The sequence below is a fragment of the Monomorium pharaonis genome, chromosome 9 (genome assembly GCF_013373865.1).
Source record: "Monomorium pharaonis isolate MP-MQ-018 chromosome 9, ASM1337386v2, whole genome shotgun sequence".
NCBI classification, from domain to species: Eukaryota; Metazoa; Arthropoda; class Insecta; order Hymenoptera; family Formicidae; genus Monomorium; species Monomorium pharaonis.
In genome coordinates, this window is record NC_050475.1 from 21,469,942 (window position 1) to 21,488,357 (window position 18,416).

The 18,416-nt window shown below is 32.2% G+C and overlaps 1 protein-coding gene and 1 long non-coding RNA gene across 2 annotated transcripts; one reads left to right on the forward strand and one right to left on the reverse strand.

Moving 5' to 3' along the window:
- Positions 1-3: 3 nt before the first annotated feature.
- Positions 4-15,905, reverse strand: LOC105836974 (RNA-binding protein 33). The gene is made up of 19 exons (XM_012681391.3): positions 15,782-15,905; positions 15,406-15,505; positions 11,348-11,940; positions 10,328-11,190; positions 10,064-10,224; positions 9,796-9,969; positions 9,412-9,708; positions 9,175-9,334; positions 8,932-9,059; positions 7,591-8,196; positions 5,752-5,925; positions 3,205-3,276; positions 2,670-2,899; positions 2,339-2,431; positions 2,042-2,259; positions 1,786-1,963; positions 1,463-1,700; positions 1,225-1,387; positions 4-317 (listed from the first exon to the last, which is right to left on the reverse strand). The coding sequence occupies exons 1-19, from the start codon at positions 15,790-15,792 to the stop codon at positions 64-66; spliced, it is 4,713 nt and encodes a 1,570-aa protein (XP_012536845.1). The 5' UTR covers positions 15,793-15,905; the 3' UTR covers positions 4-63.
- A 233-nt stretch (positions 15,906-16,138) lies between these two features.
- On the forward strand, positions 16,139-18,047 carry LOC105836979. Its single transcript, XR_001139112.3, has 3 exons — positions 16,139-16,862; positions 17,140-17,206; positions 17,764-18,047. It is a non-coding gene; the product is annotated as an uncharacterized LOC105836979 (long non-coding RNA).
- The last annotated feature ends 369 nt before the right edge of the window (positions 18,048-18,416 follow it).

Here is an 18,416-nt window from a genome sequence, read left to right on the forward strand (position 1 = left end):
AAGTCCGCTTTAAAAAATATTATATTAAAGCCTAGATACATCCATAATAAAAAGCATATTATCCTAAGCTCCGATTTTCTCAATCTCATCCGCGTCCTCTGCATCGAGATAATGGATCTTCTTGCCAAAATGTTGCTCTATATCCTTGCACAATTGCATCGCGTGTTCAGAATCAATTAAATTAATGGCAATCCCCGATTTTCCGAATCGTCCTGTTCTTCCAATTCTGTGTAAATATGTTTCGCAGTCGGCTTGCCGCTTTTGATCCATTGGCAAGTCAAAATTAACCACTATCGTCACCTGTTCTACATCAATGCCTGTCAAAAATATTGTATATTATTAATAATGTACGCGTGTTGTATGTTAAAGGATGTAAATTTAGGCTGCGTTCCGATATTCACTGCTGAAGTATCTATAGTACTGAAAATCTATAGTTTACGACACATACACTGTAGAATTTCAGTACTGGCAGTGAATATCGGAACGCAGCCTTAAAATGGCCCAATCTTGATACCAGAAGTGGCAAAAAATCGTATTTTGGTTTGCAGTTTTTGAACTGCTGAATCTAATTATTCAAAACTTCGAACACTTCTAACTTCCAAAAAATTTTATTTGCCAGGAAAGTATTAAAATGCATATAAAACTATTAAACATATAATACCATAAATTATTATAGAGTTCCGCAAATATATCAATTCACATACTAACATGATAATGCTCTTATCTATAATAGTTCATGTTCTGCTTGATAAACAGAATAAAAAATTATAAATATCTAAAAACGAAGATGTTACTGACGAGAACTATTTTAAATCTTGACAGCAAGTGTTTATTACGTTTTTCAAAAACTTTCTCCTCAAGAACCCTTTACAAAAATATTTTGTATTTTATTATAGTATGTTTTACTACTAAACATTATAAGACTTGTAAGAAATATTATCACTTTGATCAAATAAGGTCTTTTTTAATTGTTAATTTGTGTTATTCATATATCAATTTTCACTTAATGTTGCTTATTTTACTAGTTCTGTTAACATATATAAGAACATTCATTTTCATAATAGCTTCTTAAACATTTAATAGTTTTGTTGAATTTAATACTTTTCCGACAAATAAAAATTTAAAAAATCTTGAAGATCAGTTTCAACCACTCAAAAACTATTTTAAAAAACCACTTTTTACCAATTCGAGAACGAAAACTGGCCCATCTTCCTTTCATTTTACCTCTAGCTAAAACATTTGTAGTAATCAGAACTTTTTCGAGTCCTGCTCTAAATCTATCTAACACAGAAATTCTTTGTTCTACTGTTAAGTCACCAGACAATATCGCTACTGCATGCCCGTCCTTCGTCATTTTCTCTGCCAACCAACTAGCAGTTTTCTTTGTCTGAAAAATAAGTAACGAATTTTGTTACAAATTGAACTACTTATAAAACTTAATAAGTAACAGAATCAATCTTACATGACAGAAAATAATTGCTTGTCCAATAGTAATCATGCCATAGATATTGGTGATAGCTGTGTATTTTTCGTTTATATTTTTGCACTTGATATAGTACTGTTTGATGTTATCTAAACTCTCTTCTTCCCTTAATAGCCGTATTATTAATGGATTACTAACTATAATCTCTGCAAAGTTCATCACTTCCGGCTCATACGTCGCAGAGAAAAACATCATCTGACATGAACGTGGCAGTAATCTGTACATGAAATACAAGTGATATCTCTTGCGTAGAATATATACATACTCAGTTACAAAAGTGTTAATCATCTCGGAAATATTACTTGTGAATACGAATACACTGATCTTGATGGCCTTGTGTAGCGATCATAACATCAGCTTCGTCCAATACAAACACAGAGATTTTGCTTAAATCAAAGAACTTAAATTTCTGTCCCCAATCCAACACCTTGCCTGGAGTTCCTATTATAATGTGCTCTGTAATCTTCGAGCCACGGCTTACTGAAATAATAAAAGCAATATAAATCCCAAAACATCTGTAGCAGAAAATTCAAATAGCATGAAAAAATAATATATTACTTTCTTCTCCTCTGACAGCAAATTTAATCTTTATTTCAGGACAGAAGCGTGACATCTTCGCCGCTACCTCGCCAGTTTGAATCGCCAGCTCGTAAGTCGGCGATAAACAAAGTACTTGTGGATAATTCAATGTAGGATCTACCCGACTTAACATCGCGAGTACAAACGCAGCTGTCTTACCCGTACCAGACTGAGATTGTGCAATCATATTCTGTGGACTAAAAACCATTTTCCTGTCAAGTGTGCCAGGTATTTTGTGAAAAGCCAAGAATATCGAGAAATCAATTTTGGGCTTACGGATCAGCAAGCAGAGTGGGCAGAGCAGTTTCTTGAATTCTTGAGGGTGCATTGAATCCCATTGCATATACTCCTTTTAACAAGGCAGGTTTGCTATATGCAAAAAAAAAAAATGTTTGTAATTACATACATGTTAGAGTTGGGTAGCTTGTTAAAGAGTTGAAAGCTAATTTAAAAAATTAAAAACATTTAATTTTATTTCTTTTTAAAACAAAGTTTAACTTATTAACTTTAAGTTAAAAATTTATAAAATCTATATAAAAAACTAAGAGAAAAAATACATTTCCATATAAAAAATAATATTTTATATATATATATAAAATTATATTACAGGTGAAGAGCATCGAAAGTTTTAACACTGTATAATGGAGAATTTGGATCCTTTCTTTGAACTTCTATGTCTTTTGTTGTTTCAACTAATCCTTTCCTTATAATTTTTTGCAAAAGTGATTTCTCTGCTGGTGAGATTTGGTCCTCGGCTGTGTCATCGTCACTCTTGGAATCATCCTTTACTGGTGGAACGGACGTTGTGTTTGGTTTATCCAAGTTCAAACTTGTTACCTATATGCAACACACAAGACAACATAAAAACTTTTTGTATCAGTTCCATGCCAAATAATTTCAACTAATGCTGTTGATGTAGTTTTCTTCTTCAAGCATGAAAATACATGTAACATGTTTCAACAAACAGATCTTGTACAAGAGGAGGTTATCGTAGAGAAGGTAATAAAACAAACAATATAATCTAAGAGCAAGTAAATCGGCTGATAATATTAACTTTCTGCGAATCATGAAATGGATATTGTGGAAACACATGAAAGGATTATTTACACCAGCGTAAAGTATCCGCGGGAACTCTATTTTACCTTTGACGCCAATTTATCTTGTTCATCGGCGTATTGCCCCCAATCAACCTTAGTAGAAGCCATGTCCGTTGGCTAACTGGTTCCTATAACGAGGAAACGTCTCTCAAAGTTCTTAAACTAAGTTTTACAAAACTTGAATAATGTACAGGTATATAAGCATCCGTTACGCTAAAGTACACCAATCTGCCTGGTCGCGAGATCCACTCGCACACCGAATACCACGTTACAAAACAGGTATATACCTTGTTCCACTCTCGATATTGTTTTGCGCTATCTCAAAAAGAGATGAAAACACTCTTGTTGATCACACTGATAATCTCGATGTGCGCGACCGGCTCATGTTCTGTTATATGCCCGTAATCTCGAATTACTAGAGAAAATGGCGTACTTACTTAAGACGGCGGCAGCGTTCTCAGACTCGGACTATAGCGTCGGTGTGTGTTCTTTTCTGCTGCACTTTTTGCTGTACTGCCCCAGTTTGAAAGAATATCTCTCAAATTTATATTGTTATCATAGAGAATTTTTTTCGAAAAGTTAAAAAATTAAGGAAATATATAAGGAAAAAAAAATATAAATAAAGATTTACAATATTTTTAGCCTACCAAAAGATATCTGATGATAATAACAGTTAACGAACCCAAACTTGGGGGAAATTCTTAACCACTCATCTCAATAAGTAGAGTTGCTCTCTCAAGTACTTGAGCGGTCATCGCGTCGTTTTAGGTGTTTTCATCCATCAGCGCCTCTATGTGCACAAAATGTGCACATTGAACTATGTAGTCAAATATCTATGAATCCCGTAGGTAATGTGCATGACTTTTTGGGTCTCTTCTATGCTATGTCTACGTACGTTTATTTGGTTTTGTTTCATGCTATACCCGTAAATTTTATAATTATATGCATTCATATTTTAAATCTGTTTTATGCAAATGTGCATAATCGTGTTCTATAAATGTGCAATACCACATATACATGATATAAATTCATTTGATTGATTTGATAAAAATTCACTCACCGATTACTGTCGCTGCTCCTGCTGCTGATGCTACTGCTAATTCCTTTTCCAGAATACCGAATCGCTCCATGGATGCCGCTTTCTGCTGACATCCTGCTATTCCCGAACCGCACATTAATAACAATGATGTCAGCAGAAAGCGGCATCCATGAATCAAGCGACTCGGTATTAAATATACTATTTTTTCAAGTGATACATTTCTTTGCCTGCTTTTGTGTTTGAGTTTAGGAATAATATTTATCACATTTTCAGAATCAAAACCGGAAAAGGAATGTAGCAGTAGCAGCAGCAGCATCAGCAGCAAGAGCAGCGACAACAATCGGTGAGTAAATTTTTATCAAATTAATTAATTAAATTTATATCATGTATATGTGGTATTGCACATTTATAGAACACGATTTGCATAAAACAGATTTAAAATATGAATGCATATAATTGTAAAATTTACGGGTACAGTTTATCCGGAGAGAAATCTGACAAAATTAATTAATTTAAGCTATTAGTTTTAACATTTTTAACTTGATTTAGTTAAAAAAATATATTAAATTATCCAACTTTAATTTTGTGCAGTTATTGAAGTTGTAAAGTTATCGAAAAAATGAGTTCTTTTTAATCTTAAATTCTTATGAAAACGAATAATACATAACGATGCATGCGCAGCGCGCTTTATTTATAATTAAATAATTTAATGAATTAAATAATTTATTAATTAATCATGAAATATATAAACATTTTATTTCTAAATTAAATTTATATGGAATAAGAAATATTGTTGTTTATGTGGAAATGTATTTTTTAAATAATTTCTTTTTTTACATAAATTTTTAAAAGTTTGGAAAAAAATTAAAGTTTATGTATTTAAAAAATCTAGTTAAAGTTATTTGTCTACTAGAGGAACAACAAATAGGAAACGATATCATTTGGATGATGAGAGTAATAAGCCATCAGCTAAAAAGAAGAGATAATTTAAAATAGACGTTCCATTTTTGTATCAAATAACCGTTTTTTAATATTTATATCAGAAAAGGCATATATATAAATACATATATGCATTTATATGTCTTTTCTATAATATAATATGTAGATTATAATTTACATGTAATTTATTATCTTCTTGTATACTGGTTATTGATGATATTTGTATACATTGTTGCGAATAACTTTATTTTATATGCAAATCATTACATATTATTTTATATGAAATATACAATTTATCATTATGTACAGATGAATTCATAAATAATAATTTGATCGCATTCAGTTTGAATATTTGGAAACTTATCATTTACAGCATTGTTTCATTGGAAACTGAATCTTCTGAAATTTACAAATTTTTGCAGTGTATTATATACTTTGGAAATATATGTGTATGTGTGTGCATATATATATAAAATATAGAATACATATTTTTTCTCTATCAAACAGATCAGGATGAGCCTTGAAATGAGAGTGTATCATCTAAAAGTCGCGGTTTACATCAAATTAACATTAAGATACTAAGAACATCTCAAGATTCTTTCTTTTCCCCCTTAGGATTTCTTCGCGACCGCTGTGACCGCTTTATTTCCGGATGTGGTTTGCGGCACGAGACGAACGGTTATCAGCGATAGATCGAGCATTTTACGTTGGTATTTCTTGTGAAACACCATGGCGGCAGATTGTGTCTTAAACACAATGGTCGCGTTACCCTCGCCCATGCGTATACTCTATAACACGAAGAATAGAAAAGAAAACTGATTATTAAATTATCGAGCATATATTGTTTATTTAAAATAAGCGTAATCTATAAATAACACAAGCATAATTTTTAGGTCTAATCTTTAGACATTTTATCCACGCTGCACAGATTTCGAGATAAAGAAAATAAGAAATTAGAAGTATAAAGTCAATAGAACAAATCTTAATAATTGTTTTATAGAATTCATAAATGTTTTTCATCACACCAGTAGTCTTAAATCTTTCTATTAGAAGTGATAAATGTTTACATGCCTCATTATATTGTTAAAGCTTCTGAATTACATTCTATATGAAAAAAAATATTGCGAAAATATTAATGAAAACAATATATCGTCGCTTCCGAATAAAAGAGTGTTAATTCCGAAACCGTTTGAAAAAAAGCATTAACTCGCAAGCCAATTGAAAAGGGCATTAAATCGAAAGCCGGTTAAAAAGGACGTCAACTCGGAAGTCGATTGGAAAAGGCATTAAGTGAGAAGCCGGTGAAAAAAGGCGTTAATTCACCTGCTAAAATGTTTTGTTTTATTTTAGTTTCGCAGCACTGCCGAAATAATTTTGGTGTTTGATTTAAAACATAAACATATTGAAACGAAAATAAATACGCACATATAAGTAGAGTACCAAAATTATTTCGGCAATGCTGTCTGTTTTTTTAAATAAGTTTTGCAAAACTTAAATTGAGACGAAAAATTTGAGGGCGCGAGCTAACGCCTTTTTAACCGGCTTCCTAGTTAACACCTTTTCCAACCGGTTTCCGAATAACCGTCTTTTTCACGGCTTCTGAGTTAACACCCTTTTATTTGGAAGCGACGAGATATATAAATATATATAAATATATATATATATATATATATATAAATTTTAGGAGTATATACATAGAGTATATACATAGAATCAGAATTTGACATCAAATATACTAAGGACCAAGTATAATATATGTATAATAGTAGCATCTGTATTATAAAGATTTTCATTTTTTATTACATATTCAACATTTATATATTATGGATATAATAATTTTTTATTTTTAAAACTGTTAAAAAACCATAATTGTATTACAATGTAAAACACCTCAATAGAATAGAAAATTTATGATTTTGATATAACTCTATATAAAACAAATGCTTTATATAATTAAGAAAAATGTATTAAATATATGTAAAAAAACTAAAAAATAGATCTTATTTCTAATACATATCTTTGGAATGGATGTAATTATAGTTATTTATAATACATATCTTTGGATACATCTTAACAATGGCAAAATTATGAACTAAAGAACAATCGATAAAATATAATATATATATGCATATGGAATAACACATACTATAAGGTAACTTTTAAAGTCATAAAACTGTATAAAACAAAATGATATCTTGTGTCTTATACCGTATATCTTTCATGTTATCATATGTAAAACTTTTTATATAGAAATAAAAAAAAAGAATACAGAGTATATGCATGCAGAAACAAATCGCATAGCCTTTTGAAGAATACGTAAACTTAAGCCTAAAGTACTTTCCGTAATCATAAAAATGAAGAAAGCGTAAATGAAACGTGCGTAATAAAAGTGATAGGCGTTAATAAAAATAAATGTGCCAGGTGAATGTTCTTTTTCATGTAAATATAGTCACCTCAATGGTTCCGATGGCTTGACACATACGTCTAATTTGGGCCTCGGACGTACTCGCGGCCAAATTTTCTAATTTAACCGTGTTTGTTTTAATCTCAGGTAATTTTTTCGCTTGAACTGCAGATTTTTGCAGCACAATTCGTTGCGGGTTTTGCTGTATATTCATGACTTTCTGACCGTGAACATTCATGCTATCGTTAATTACAGTTTTCTGCAAACCGCCTGGTGTTTTATGCGCCACTACTCTCTGATTGACAATCGCGGCTTTTAAGCCGACTGTCGACTTTTGTAATATATTACCCTGATTTTGTAAAACTTTCTGAGTCTGTACGATTTGCGGGTTAGATATTTTCTGCTGTAATCCTTGATTCTTTTGCAAATTAGAGACAGTCTTTTGTATCGTGGTAGCAATCTTCTGGGAATTTAACAGAGGCTTCTGTAGCACAACTCTTCGCACGCCCGACTGTTGCACCACTTGCCTTGTTTGTACATTATCAACCGCTTGATTAGTTACATGTCCGGAATTACTTTTTGCATTACTCGTGTCTGATAAATCGTTGGTTTGTATCGTTCTGATAATTCGTACATTAGCTGGTCTGTCTGCTGCCTACAACAAAAACGTTATTTTAAAGAAAAATTTAATTCGCAGAAACAAACTTAAATTTAATTTAAAAGATACTGATAACATCAAACTAATTTTAATTCTAATATGCATCTCCTAAATAACAAAAAAAGTAACTTTAATGAAAAATTTAGCAATATTGAATTTTTAAACACAAATTTTAAACACCAAAGGAAATAAAAAAAAAAACAAAATTTATTGCAAAAGTATATTTTATTAAAATATAAGGAAAATGTACAGTGACTTTTAATTGTATGTATAAAGAATCACATATTTATTAAAAAATGTATATAATCATAATTAGTAATAAATATTAAAAAAATTGACATTTTTTCCACTAATAATTGATAAATATATAACATTGTGATTTTAAGAGAATAATTTTGATCTACGAAATTATTCAATTACATGCAAATTTATACATAATTTATCTAATACTTTATAAGTATCGTAATAAGTAAAATGTATTTAAAAAGTATCATTAGATCATATTTTTGTTGTCCACATTTAACTTAGACAGGAATAAGAATTTCTCATATATTTTCTTTTATACATGTACTCACGCATTCACACAAGATTCATGCGGGCATACATGCATACACACGTACACAAGAGAAAGAATATAATACAATTATATAGTTGTATATATCTCATCATATTGTTCAGAATAAAAAAAATCAATTAAGAATATATAACATAATGATGTAATTAATGTTGTACCTCTGTACTCTGTGTATTAACAGGACGATTGCGTCCTTTAGTAACACCAGGGCGAGTTTTAACAGCGTTATCGTTATTAACAAATCCGATCAGGGTTGATTTCGTTTCTTGCTGCGTATTTTCATTCACTAAAAAATTTCAATCATATCATTGTAATACAATAACAAATAAAAAAGGAGATATACGCTATAATTCTTGCTGTCATAATAACGTAATAATTGTAGAAATAACATTGTAATTTACCTGCAGTGATATTCAAATCGGACTTCGCATCCTCATTTTGTTTCTCTATTGCGGCCATTTTACGCCTGTTCTCTTTCTCCCGCAACAACTTTTCTCGAAGACGTTTCTGCTCCTCCATTTTCTTGCGGTACTCCTGCATTTCTGGATCGTTATCTTCCTCCTGAGATTACAGTTTCGCAATATATTTGGAATCTATCATTCTGATTTATTGTATCGCTTGTGGAATAAGAAGTTTACCTTATCGGCAACGGTTTCGTCTACTATTGTATCCACTCTTTGTACCTCTTGAAGATTTCTATTAGGCGGCTTACTGCGTTTTGGGCTTATTTCTCGCGGTCCCTTATCCGACGATTCAGAGATCCTCTTTTGTAGAGGCCTGTTTACTCCACGAGGTGCAATATTCGTCGGTCTAGAACTTTTCTGATCATAAGGATCACGATACACATTCGGCGGCGTTCTACTTCTTCGTACATGATCGTTTCTTACTCGCAAGGTATCTCTTTCCCGATAACTCTGGTGAGATACTCTGTGATTCTGATATATAATAAATAAAATGATTATATATAAGTGTTAAAAGTAAATAAAATAAAATAAATATCGCTTGAAAATTATAACAATTACCTCTTGATAATTGTCCCTTGGATCCCATTGGCTGTCCGATTTATATTTATTATCATTATAATTACTTTCACGAGAATAATTATTATCTAAAGGATATTGTTTGTTCGGGCTCATATTTGGAGGTCTCTGAGGTCTATTTTCTTGCCACACGTCAGAAAAATATGCATATGGGTCCTATAATAAAATTTTATGATTTACATTATTCACAGTCTACTTTTTCAATTTATTAATTTGTAATATGATGTTAAGGCGTAATGTCATTACTTACGTCACTTTTATTTTGCTGATAGTTCTGTTGATACTGCAACGAACTTTGCTGAGGCTGATTGTAGGACCCCTGATTTTGATACGACGAGGAAGGTTGTGAAAATTGTCCGCTGTGAGAAGCTTGTGGTTGAACTTGTTGATTAGAATCCCATGCAAGTCGAGCTAAATACATTTATTGTAAAAAACCGCACATGATCAAAAATTATGTAATTAATCAATTACATAATTAAATTCAATATGCACAATTTGTTAAAAAAAAACTCACCATCGTTTGCGGGTTGGACAGTGCCTCTGAAATGAGGATTGATTAAAATCTTGTGCCCAGGCGGCAAAGACACATTAGATACCGACTGTTGTGGTACCGGTGGCATCGGCGTATTATTAAATTGGTTACTAGACACTTGATCGGGATGATAACCAGTTCTCGCTTCGTAAGCACCCCGGCCTTCAAACTGTGGCTCTTGAAATGGCGGCAGTCTGTTCTCGAAGGGCGGCTGACTAGGCATTTGCATATTCGGCGGTAGATTTTGCATAGGTGGGCCTTGGGAAGGCTGCTGACGTGGAAATCCCTGCATCGGTGGCATCGGTAAATTTCCACTCGGTGGTAGCATACTCTGCGGATTCCCGGGCAACATATTCGGATTACCAAGGAGCGATCCCCCGCCGGGATTTCCTTGCAATAAAGGTCCTTGATTACCCTGCATTGGTCGATTCTCTTGTATAATGCCGGCCGAATTTTGAAACGGCGGTTGCATTGGCGGGTGATACGGCGGCTGATTGGGCGGACAATTGTAGCTCGGACCCTGTATAGGTCCTCCCGTCAAGGGACCCCTGGGTCCATAATCGAGCAGCCTTGAGCCGATCGGACGCGGTCCTAAGGGACCCTGGAACTGTCCACCGGGATTGAATGGCGGCCTGTTCTCCGCGAACTGCGCCGGCGGCCCTTGCATCGGACCATTTGGACCGAAGGGCTGTTGAAAAGGTTGTTGTGGATTAGATTGTTGGTATATTATCTGATTTTGTATGATACTTGGTACGCCAAGGAGACACGGCGGTCTGGTCTCTATCAGCGGCGGTCTGCACTGGCTAGGTGGCTGATTTTCAAAACCCGACCGTGCCGTGCCAAATCTACAAGGTAAAAAATATATTGCGTTAGAACATCCAAACAAATCAGAAATACATGTAACATAGACAGACAACACACTTTTTTTCTTTCGCGTTACTTTACTCATTTAATTATTATTTCTATTAATTAAAACCAATTTTATATCAATTAAAACGTTACCTTGGAATGAAATTTCCAGTACTTTGTACGTTAAATCTTCCTCCTCCTCCTCTGCCACCCCCTCTTATTCCGCGACCCCGTCCTCTTCCTCTGAACAATGTTCTGGATGGCTCCGACGTGAGTACGTTCTCTAAGGTATCCGGAATATCATTGTTCATCTTTGGAGAAATCATCGTGCGCTCGTTTTGAAATCTGTTCCGCCTCTCCTTTGCCTCTTCGCAGTCATCGTCCTCCATTCCCTGCCCGTTGCCAACGTAAATGCATTTCGACACGTTTTTCTGCAATTTCTCGCGTAAATCGCCCATGCCATTATTAGAAATTTTAATGCTACTGGATTCCAAATTTCTGTTGGACTGAGATAATGGTTTGTGCTCATTCGTGTATTCAGCATTCTCGTCTTGTTCGTAATACGATGATGTCGATTGTGCCTCCAGATTTTCCCCGTCCTTATAGAAATCGTTATTGCTACGTTTATCAGTATTGCCTCTACTAAACTCTATATTTTCGTCTTCGGCGTCTAAGTCGTCGAGCGCATCCGTGACTCCTAAGTCCAGTACATCATCTGTTTCCTCTTCTCCCTTATAGCTATTCTGCTGCTCAGGGAATCAAATTGCCAGACATTTGTAATGCAAATACGAAATTTATCCATATAATGTAGTTATATAATCTATGTATCATTAAAGTATTTAAAGTTGTGCGTATGTGGAATATTCCTCCATTCTCCGTTTGTGAAATATAAACGTATTGTTATAATATATATGTACATTCGCAACGAGTCCAAATTCCGTAACGTATCTGTATAGAATCTCTTCGGTTCACGTAACTTTCGATCTCAATCTTTTCAAAAATATTCTCTTTATCTATTACATTAACACATTTGAAAAGCATGCTCTTATTTCTAACGTAATAATAACAAAACGTAAGTGTTATAAAGGAGCGTAGCCGATAATTGCAAGTCCGTACACAATGGCAAAAAACGTATGAATGTATGTGCATATGCGATATGATATATATCGGTAAAAAAAAATATATATATATATATATATAAGTGTAGAATCATAATAATCATAATAATCGAATAATATAATTATGTAACGGAATTGAATTTATACTCCGTGAAAGAAGACTCGTATATCAATGCAGTACAATGTAATTCAGTTAAATTCAGCATATATATATACATACACACACATATATATATATATATATATATAATACATGCAATTATACAACAGAATTTATAATTTGTAACATTTATTCTTTCTAAATTTCAGTATATATGAGATTGATTAAGGGCATTTGTAAAACTATTGTAACACGAATTTCGTAATCAAATACAAGTTTTTTAATTATAAGTTTTATTATAAGTTTTAATTTTAAAATACATATAACTTTGATCATTTCGTGAAAAGACTTAACTGAATTACTTTTTGTAGCATCTGTTCATCGGATGAGTCAGAATACTTAATATTATAATAAAAATTGCGGTACAATTTCGCATTGAGTTTGTATGTGGTAACTTTTTACGACCATCATGTCGTTAGAAATTGAGAAAACAAGATCCATAAGATTAAAATACTAGAATGGCTTAAAGTAAAAATGTGTTATTGTAAAAATTTGTATAATAAATGTCATCTACTTATACATATATTTATTTAAATGCAAATATTAACTTTTATATATAAAAAAAATAAAAATTTATTATTAAAAAAAACTTATTGTGAAATATTAATGCTCTATATAAATGGAAAAATCAATAACATCTTACCTTTTTATATACAATGCAATTACATATTTTATATACATTTATTTTACATTAAACCATTCAAAGTAATAAACTCTTTTAAAGAACAAAACGAGATATAATTATAAAACGTGGCAATTTACATTGGGAATTAACACGATATTTAATTGCGTATCACAACTGTCATTTAAAGGCAGCTATAAATATTGCAAATGTTTTCTGTTCTCATTGATAATCTTAGTTTACAAAAGTTACAATCGCATAGCAGGTAAAATAAATACATATAGCATTGATATTATTAAATAAACTTTTTAATGCAATATTTGAAATATATATAAAGTTATGATGCGTTTGTATATCAGAAATATTTTAAAATATAAATTTCAAACATATCGTTTCTTCCTTAAAGTATTACAACCTTTGTAACTCTTTTTCATAATAATAATAATAATAATAATAATAATAATAATAATAATAATAATAATAACAACAAATTCAATGTATAATACATTTATCTTACAATAGCTGTTTAATATCATAGAATACTTCATCAGTTGCTATTCATATTTTTTTTACCTGTATAATTTTAAATCTATCCGTTGACACAAATTACATGCGTACACACTTTTTTTCATATGTTGCAGTGACAATTCTCATAAGCGTTTGCATTTAGATAGAAAAGATTATTTGTATTGATAGTCCTGATTTACTCCCGCGTTTATATATATCGAAATGTAAAACATAAATTTCATATTAAGTGTCTATTTGCGACTTCTTAATTGAAAAAATATCCAGAACGACAGGTATTATGTTGCACACACGAATACATCTATGTGTATTAAACTATAGAGACATACAAGTCAGTTTTTTATATTACGCATGTCTGAAGCTTTGAAATTCGCGCAATAGAAAAATACATGAGAGAGATTCAAGCTTTTTTTCTGGTACAGCCAACGATTCCTTAATACAATTGGTATATTCCATCTGCATTACAGTCCCAATTCTTTTGACTCATGCATAACATTTTAGAAAAGTTTACCCATATATATAGATATGTATAAATCTATGTATAATAATTGATAGTGAGATTGAAAAATTTTGTAGGTTTTGTGAGCAATGTCAACATATAACTTCATGAACTAGAATCTTTTACATGGAACATTGGAGCATTTTAATTAATGGAAAACAGAAACAATGTTGCTTTACTTCAACATGCTTCGTTTGATTATCGACAATAAATTATGACAGTTAAACACAGGGAGAATTTTCTCATAAAATTTATTCTGAAAGTCATGGTAATAATAGGACATTGTACTTCAAAGAATTTTATGTCATTTTCTTTTATTTTTCTTTTATATTTACTACACATATTTTATATTTTAACACAGTAAAATATAAAATATACTTGATTACTTTTACTAAACTTTGTAATCAAATTTCAATAATTTACAAATATGTTAAACAGTTTATGATTCTCTATTGTTTTTAAATAGAATAAATATCAAGTAGTGATCATAAATTTTGTATAATAATTATATATCATTATACATCAAATAATTATATGTAAAAGTTTTGTCTCAAATCGTAAAAATTTATGATGTTGCATGATAATTTTTATTAAGTGTTTTATAAAATGCCTTCTATGTAAATATATAAAATTCCTATCGTTACTCATAAAGTTTGACAGATTGCCAAACTTGTCATTATGATTGGCAAAATGTTTGCAGTAAATGTTTTAGTAAAACAACGAAAAATCTCCTCCGTGTAAAAACTGTATATAATTATTATAACAATTATAACAATAGAAATCTACGTCTAGTTTCATGTACTGGAATCTCTTAGAAGAAACATCATAGCATTTTTACAAAAAAATATTAACAGTATTGCTTTAACATTATTGTTCAATTATTGGCAATGAATAATAACAGTTGTAAAAAATACATACAGTTGTAACAATAAAAATCAATATCCAATTTCAGAAATCCAATCACTGGATTTTCCTATAAGGAAACGTCACAGTATTTTTATAAAAAACAGAAACATCGTTGCCTTACTCTATTTTTCTTCGCTTATCGCCAATAAATAATAATTATAGGAGCTATACATAGTTACAACAGTAACAGTTATCTGAAACATCGTCTTTTATACAAGTTAGTTTAACAAAAGCAACATAAATAAAGATCTGGAAATAAGATAATTTCCAAATTAAGGTATCATTGTATGAAAAAAAAAGGAGCACAATTGAGAGTCCAATGTGTCAAACGGGTGTAAGATTTCATCCGGCGGAGAAGTAAGAGACGAACGGTATGCTTACCCTTTCTAGTTCATAGTCATCTGCTAGGAGGGCTTCCTCCTCGTCATTACCGAGATCGTACTCCTCATCCCCGAGGTCTTCGTCAAGTAGGGTATCATCACTGAAAGAATCAATGAGAAGCTCTTTTTAGAAGCGAGAGAACGTAATTGCGAACGTAGATGGGAAAAACAGAGAGAGTCCCTCGTCCTCCAAAGTAACAACGACCTACGTCATTGTTCGTAGCGTTCGCGATTCTAACCTATCTAATTCGAGCGGAAGCGCGGTCGTGGCGACTGGCAGCGATCGCTCTCTGTATGATAGTTTTAACGGAAAATAACGTAAACGAAATTCAAAAGTTAGTTTTGTGTTCTTCGAAGTAAGAAATAGAGGCACTTACTGCTCTGACATCGTAATTATACAGCTTCTCGTAAGACAGAAGGGAACCACCGAAGAGAATCGAACCGAGGCGAGATGCCGAGATGTAGCAAAGTAGACCGAGCAGTGTTGCCAACACCTGAAAAAATAATCCGCTAAATTCAATTTAAAATACCGCTAGAAAATTGCCAGATATATAGAGTGCATTTGAAAAGAACGTTATTAACGCTATCAGCATCAGTTTATCCTTTTACTAATGTTGATTACTTCTTTATTTATTGAAACAATAATATTCTAAATATATATGTATACTTACATATATTAATGTATATATATTTCTATATTAATATAATATATGTATTTACGTATTAAGTTTTGATAATATATTAATATTTTTTTAAGTTATGCTAAATATTATAATCCAATAGTTATTATCAGTCACATTAATATCATAGTTAACATCTGTCTGGGTTGTTTATTAAATCAAATAATAGACTTTGTTTTACATAGAAAGTTAATAATGTGACGAGAAACAAATTTTAATTTTGTTTTCTGTAATAAAAATGGAATCACGTATCATACGTAATTGTTATTATATTTTATAAAACAGGATTTGTGTAGATAACATTATTGTGTATAAAATTTGCATCGTAACTTAAGCTAAATTTCTAGTTTTAACTTTCTTTATGCATTTCCCATATATTGGGCGATACGCGTTACTCGCAATATCGAAAAGAGAGAGTCGTCGCATTATCGATTATTTGTGTAGGCAATCGATATGTAATAACTGGCGCGTATCCAGTTTATCGCACGATACCAAAGCACGATACCAGTATCGAATCTTTTTACACTATCGTGCTGCACGGAAAAGATGACTGGCAGCAAGAATGCTGCAAAATGATTCGACGTACCTACCGCGCGGTGTGGCGTTACTTTCGATGCGTGAAGTTAACCGCGCAACGCGGCGTCACTTTTGACGCGTGAAGTTGACCCGCGAGAGTGACGAAGCCGTTCCACTCCACCTTTTTGCGTGTCGCTGTAGAACGTAACGGATGCAAGGTGGATCAGCACCGGAACAAGCAGAATCGCGAATCTCTTAATTGGTAAATATAATGCGCATCAAGCTTGCATTGTAATTCGCTCGAACGTGTATCTGCGAACATTTGTTCGAGCAAAGATTGCGACTCATAGCGACATGTCAGTCGCGAAGTGATACGCGAAGTCGATCGCGCGGAGAATCCTTTCGCCATTTTAGGCTATGTTTCGAAATTCACTGTCAGTACTGAAAATCTAAGGTTCATGTAACGTGTACTATAGATTTTCAGTACTGGCAGTAAATTTCGGAACGCAGCCTTAATTGCTTTCCTTTCTCATTTGCAGATCGCGGCAAGCAGCGGAAAGTCTGACATGGATCGGTGCCGGAGAAATGTCGCGCCATATCTACTCGGTAAGTCAAATCTGCATCGTAATTTGAGCTAAATTCCCAGCCTTAACTTTGCGTTTATGCATTTTCCATATAGTGGGCAACACGCGAAAAAGACAGCCGTCGCATCATCGATTATTCGTGTGGGCAATCGATATGTAGGGACGCGTATCCAGCAATGTCAGTATTAAATCTTTTTGCAACATCATGCACGTAGAGGTTAGCTGTTAGCAAGGATGCTGCAAAAAGATTCGGCGTATCGCGCGGCGCGGCATCACTCGCTTAAAGTTTATCGCACGAAAGAGACGAATCCGTTTCACGTCATCTTAATTTGCGTATCATTTTCAGAATGCGACGAACGCAGAATGAATAGATTCCGGGACGAATGGCATCGATTTATTTAATTGGTAAATGTAACAAATATTAATTTTACGTTATAATTCGATTGAACGCGTATTTATTAATATTTGTTTAAAGGAAGATCGCGTGATTGTGCGACATTTAATTGTGACGTGCAATATTAATAGTGCGAAAAATGAATTTCTTCGCTATTTTAATGTGCGTTCTTTTCTTATTTGCAGATCGTGACAATCCTGACATGGAACGGTTCCAAAAGATATCGCGATATTCATTTGGTAAGTAGCATTTACATTACAGTATTTGATTAGCCAATAATATACGGCAAATGCATTCCGCTTTTAACATTACATTTCATGTATATTGAACAATAAATAATAGACTTGTCGTTTATCTTTAATAATTATTATTTCATATCGTAATATTTGAGTTAATTAGCTGAATTATTTGAAACAATGTAATATATATATATTCTATTAAATGAGTGACTTTTGAAATATATTTAATTCAAGAAAATTCATTTTTTTAAAGCAAAAATATCGTACATTTTTTATTGCAATCAAATAAATACTAATGTTGAAATAGATTTTTTTACTTTATGCAAGCACTTGAAACATTTAATTAAAATAAACTCTTCATTAAGACAAGTAAAATTATTTTTTTTTCTAAATATTTTATTTTCTTGTGATAAAAAGCTAATTCGAAAATTTGAAACAATGAAAATAAATCCTCTTAAACGTATTAATTTTGAAAAATACGTAATACAATGTAATTCAACGATATACCTTATAGAAAAATGTCCTTTGATATGGTTTTTAAACAGAGTTCTGGCGTTTAAACGTGTACACACAATTTTAAATGCTGGAAATCAGCACGA

Coding starts and splice junctions, on each gene's coding strand:
- LOC105836974 (XM_012681391.3), bottom strand. Junction 2,260..2,338: donor CCCACTCTGCTTGCTGATCC/GTAAGCCCAAAA, acceptor AATGGTTTTTAG/TCCACAGAATATGATTGCAC. Junction 1,388..1,462: donor AAGCAATTATTTTCTGTCAT/GTAAGATTGATT, acceptor CTTATTTTTCAG/ACAAAGAAAACTGCTAGTTG.